Consider the following 4,647-nt stretch of genomic DNA (forward strand, 5'->3'; position numbering starts at 1 on the left):
TACTTTAAGTCTCCTTCATCAAAACCCCGACAACAACATAACTCTTAAAGGAATTATAAATACTGTTTTACTTCATACAGAGACAAACTTTACAATGTTGAAAATACATTTGTTTAAGCTGCGTTCAGACGGGACCGACTCCACAGAGGGAGGAGGGGAGACATCCACCATGTGCTCGTTTGTAACTGAACTCAGGTTTGAGATATTTAGGATTTGGTCTATGACTGAGACGTTTGATGTTTGTAATTATAAAGTCATGACCCGTTAATGTTGACCCCCCCGCCTCCCTTGGAGACATGGATCCGGCCTGAACGGGGTTTTACAGTAACGTTTGTACTCGTGATCTGCTGATTATCTTTGCATCAAACTTCTTTACATTTCACACACTGCCTTCAACATAAATTAAATAAAAGCTTATACTTGGTTTCACCAGAAGTGATTGTTTGGTCATCATTTTATTGTAATATGTTTGAGATTCAGCTTCGAGTTTTAAAACTTGAATACAGATAATAACACATAAACGGAGCAGCCGTTCCACTGTTAGCAAACAATATTCAACTAGAACTAGTTCAGGTTGTTCAATTAGCGTTGTGGCAATAAAATTGTAATTTCCAGTGAATTTCAGAGAAAAAGTCTGAAAATAAATTGATGATTTCAAGCGTCAGTATTTATCGAGGTGAAGTCGAAATTTCACAATAAAATAAAATCTTGAAAATAAAGTTTTAGTTCGCGAGATAGATCGTAGACGTACGAGTATAAAGTTGCAAATTAAATTAAATTTGTAATTATTAAAAAACAAAATTTGAGTCATTTATTTATTTAGTCATTTATATTCTTATATTTATAATTGTAATAATACATTAATATTTAATCCTTCAAAAATCGACTTAACTCTTGAAATATATTTTCTTGTAAAATTACAACTTTATTCTCGATTTTTAATTTATTTCTCATCAGATTTTGACTCATACTTGTACATTTTGTGTATTTATGATTTTATGATCTTGCCGCTACGACTTGTATTTATATTCTCCAATTCTCCATCTTGTGTCCAGAACTTGTCTTTATTTGTGATTGAGGAATCTAAACAACTTATTTTTTGTTAAACTGTTAAACTCTGATTGAACGATTGAATGTTTTTGTATATTTATTTTCAGAGGGAAAGAAATTTTAAAAAAGCTGAAAGCTCCTCAGACGGGTTGAAATGCAGACATATTTAAATGTGTAACTCCTCTTTTCATGCCACTTGTCTTCATATATTGGAGTGTTACATGTACATAAAGTAAATATCATATTTTGGACAGAAACCCACCAAAGACAACAGACCACTGACGTCACAGTCTTTTATCGTGGTCGTTGAAAACAACCAAACGTCGGGAGGGAGGGACCAGGACGACTGGGAGGGCGGGGCTTTCGGGGCGTGGTCTGCTGTGATTGGAGGGCGGGGCCGTCCGTCGGTCACAGCTGGTCTTTGTAGTAGCCGAGCTTGGCGAAGGACATTTCCCTGCGGAGCTGCATCACCTCCCAGAACATCTGCTCCGCTGCAAACACAGCAGAGAGCAACACCACCGGGTCACATGGTTTCTTCAGTTAACCAACCACGTTCATTTACTGGAGTACTCGAGTATTTCCATTTTCTGCTACTCTGTTTCCTGTGTGTGTGTGTGTGTCTCTCACCATCCTGCTGTTTGACCAGCCCTTGGTAGATGTAGCGAATGTAGGTGAAGAAATTGCACACTGCTGTGATCTAAGAGAAAAGACAAAGAGACAGAAACACCGTCCCAACGTCTTTGAGTCGAACAGAACTGAGAACAAACTTCTGAAGATGTTCTTTTTTGTTGTTTGTGTTTGAGTCGGTACTCACTTTATATCGACAGTACGGAGACACGTAGTAATAGTTGGACGAGTCTCCAAACTTGATTCTGTGCTTACAGGTTTTGGTCTGACCGCTCAGCGCACATTTCCTATCAGAGAGAGACACAAAGAGACAAAGACACGGAGTTATTTGTGGGTTTCGATGTCAACGTGAGGAAGAACTGAACAAAAACTGGGACTCGGAGGAAGCAAGGAAAGGAAGTAAAGAGAGAGGGACGGCTGTTAAACATTCATTAAAGGTTTGTCTCATTGGGATCTCTGTAATAAACCCGAACAGAAGGATGTTTACGAGTCTGAAGGGTGTTTGTTAGGAGGAGCAACTGAGGAGATTCAAAGGTGCTGATGAGAGAGAGAGAGTCAGACTCACGTGACGAGCTCGTCCTTTCGCCCACTAGAGGAGGAAATTGAGGGAAGATGGAGAGATGACGATGAAAGAGTGAGAGCTCGATGAAGAGGAGGAAGAGTTTTTACATTTATGTGTGTGCGTGTGTGTGTGTGCAGGCTCACTTTGGTCCTCCACACTCCACCGCCGAGGCTTTGACCACAGGCAGCGGCTGGAAGCCGACCGGCTCCACACTGAGCGTGTTCTGCTCCACGGCTTCCAAGATGGCCGATCCGAGCTGAGGGAAGGGAGAAGACGATGACGGACGGCTTTAAAGGACAGGTTCACAACTTTTCTAGTTTGTCTAAAAACTATAGTCAGGTTGTTGTATTTATGCGTTCATTGATTTTAAAACGTCCTTTCCGACACTAGATCTTTGTCTTTGTGGTCGCGTACCTCACACTTGTTGAAGGTGAGGCAGGGGTAGATGTCCTCACGGTAAACTCTCTCCAGGAAGCAGCAGCCGCGTTCGAGCGTCGGCTCCTCCTTCCACGCCTTGAAGTCGCTGAACAGCTGACTGTCCACCTAGACGTCCGATAACACAGGTTACCGTCACACAGTAAAGCTTGAAATCGAGGCCACGGAGAGAACAACATGACAGCAGTTATTATGTGGTGCTACCTCCCGACACTCCCGTACGATGGGCTGCGTGGCCGACGGGTCGGGCTGCGTCCCCAGCATGGCGGAGGAGGTGCTCTTGTTCCTGCTGTGGCCCTTCCTGAAGGGGGTCTTCACGCCTCCTCCCGAAGAGGGGAGCTCGCCAAGCGGGGAGGTGGGGGAGGAGAGCACCAGCGTCTTCAGGGCCTGGACCTCCGCCTGGAGGACGTCGATCTGAAGCGCAGGAGGAAAAACTGTTTTTTTGCTACTTTACGACTCTTTGACTCAAATCCCGATCCCGTCGCCCTGTATTTAGTCCTATTTAACGTTAAACAGGAGCTCGGTCGACAGGAACGTTTGTAGTGAGCGAGTGTTCCGTGTCGTCACCTTCCCCAGGGCTTCTTTCAGTTGTTTTTCAGCGTTCGCCTGTTTGACGTTTGCTTCTCTGACCATCTTGTGGGCCTCCTGTAAAAGAACACACACAAATGATTTGATATTTTTTCCATATTTTCATCACTGGCGATGTAAGTGTTGAGATTCACTTCATAGTGAAGCAGCATCTACACAAGATCGGTGACGTTTAAAGGAACAATTTACTAACATAAATATCAGAAAAACAAAGTAAATGAACTGTTTTGCTGCATAGATGTAAACAGGCTGCAGAAAACACACACACACACACACACACACACACACACACACACACAGATAAGAGTCCCAGCACCTTCTATGAGAAAAAGGCCAAAGAACGAGGAGGAAGAACGACAAGAAGAAAAGGAAAAAACATGTGAAGGCCAGTCGGACAGACTCAGTCTGCTTCAGGAGCTCCAACGTTGAGATTTGTCAAACAAGTCGAAAAAGTCTGGTGTTAAAGTCCAACTGAAATCACAACTAGTCGTCCCTTCTTCTTGGATGCATTGTCAGAATAACACCGGCGCTTTCCTCCAGCCTCTATTATCGATTGATCCAGTAATTATTTGGCAATTAATTGATGAATCGTTTTGGTTTCAATAAAAAAATAGCCATCGCAATATCTTAGAGCGCAAAGTAACGCCATCAAATTCTCCCATATACAGTTAGAACCTGGGTCAGAGCCCCAGATAGCAGCTAACGTGCTAACAGCTAACGTGCTAACAGCGTTTTGTGAAGTCTCATAAACGTCCTCGCTTGAGTCGGTTGGTTCTGAAGACTACAAGTTTGCTACTAACGAGCTTAACACACCTGAATATCTCACTGGACTGGTGTGTGGTCAAGTTGCATTGTGGGTAATGTAGGCTCCAGGAAAAAGAACTAGCGGGATAAGAAAAAGAAAATATCTCAGCTGCATCGATTTTAATCCTTTTTAAACCTTTTAAACTCTTTCTAGTGATTCATTAACAAACGTACGGAGAGCTGAAACAAAGCTTTCTCTCTCGTAGTCGTTTCTATTTTAATCTCTTGATGGAGGATGAAGAAAAACAACCTGAGAGGTCGTAAACCTCACAACGCCTCCATTTCACATCTCTGCTGCCGAAGAATACAGAGCAACCAATCCCGTGAGAATCGTCTTCATACATTTAGTTTTTTTGTCCGGTTTCAGTCTGGCCGCTGCCTCAGGAAGGAAACAGGAAACAGGAAACGGGAAGCAGAGGAGACGGACAGACGGACGGAGGAGGAGGAGGAGGATGAACCGACCTGGAAGAGACTGGCGGTGAGCTCCTCCAGCTCCTGGCCGAGCTGGTCTCTGACTTTAGACAACCTCTCACACTCCTCATCCTTCAACAGCAGCTCCTTCCACACACACACACACACAC

General features: G+C 43.5%; 1 protein-coding gene across 2 annotated transcripts; it reads right to left on the reverse strand.

Annotated features, from left to right (window-relative positions):
- LOC116379404 (rab-3A-interacting protein-like) lies at nt 1-4,641 on the reverse strand. 2 transcript variants are annotated; one of them, XM_031841361.1, is made up of 8 exons: nt 4,529-4,641; nt 3,242-3,319; nt 2,879-3,088; nt 2,654-2,782; nt 2,383-2,495; nt 1,865-1,964; nt 1,678-1,747; nt 1-1,541 (listed from the first exon to the last, which is right to left on the reverse strand). In XM_031841361.1, the coding sequence occupies exons 2-8, from the start codon at nt 3,305-3,307 to the stop codon at nt 1,459-1,461; spliced, it is 771 nt and encodes a 256-aa protein (XP_031697221.1). In that variant the 5' UTR covers nt 3,308-3,319; nt 4,529-4,641; the 3' UTR covers nt 1-1,458. The 2 variants fall into 2 exon arrangements, with proteins under 2 accessions (XP_031697221.1, XP_031697220.1); XM_031841360.1 differs by adding an exon at nt 2,243-2,266 and having other exon boundaries at nt 3,242-4,621.
- Nucleotides 4,642-4,647: the final 6 nt, after the last annotated feature.

The sequence above is a fragment of the Anarrhichthys ocellatus genome, unplaced genomic scaffold (genome assembly GCF_004355925.1).
Source record: "Anarrhichthys ocellatus isolate YVR2014 unplaced genomic scaffold, GSC_Weel_1.0 scaffold4255, whole genome shotgun sequence".
Lineage (NCBI taxonomy): Eukaryota > Metazoa > Chordata > Actinopteri > Perciformes > Anarhichadidae > Anarrhichthys > Anarrhichthys ocellatus.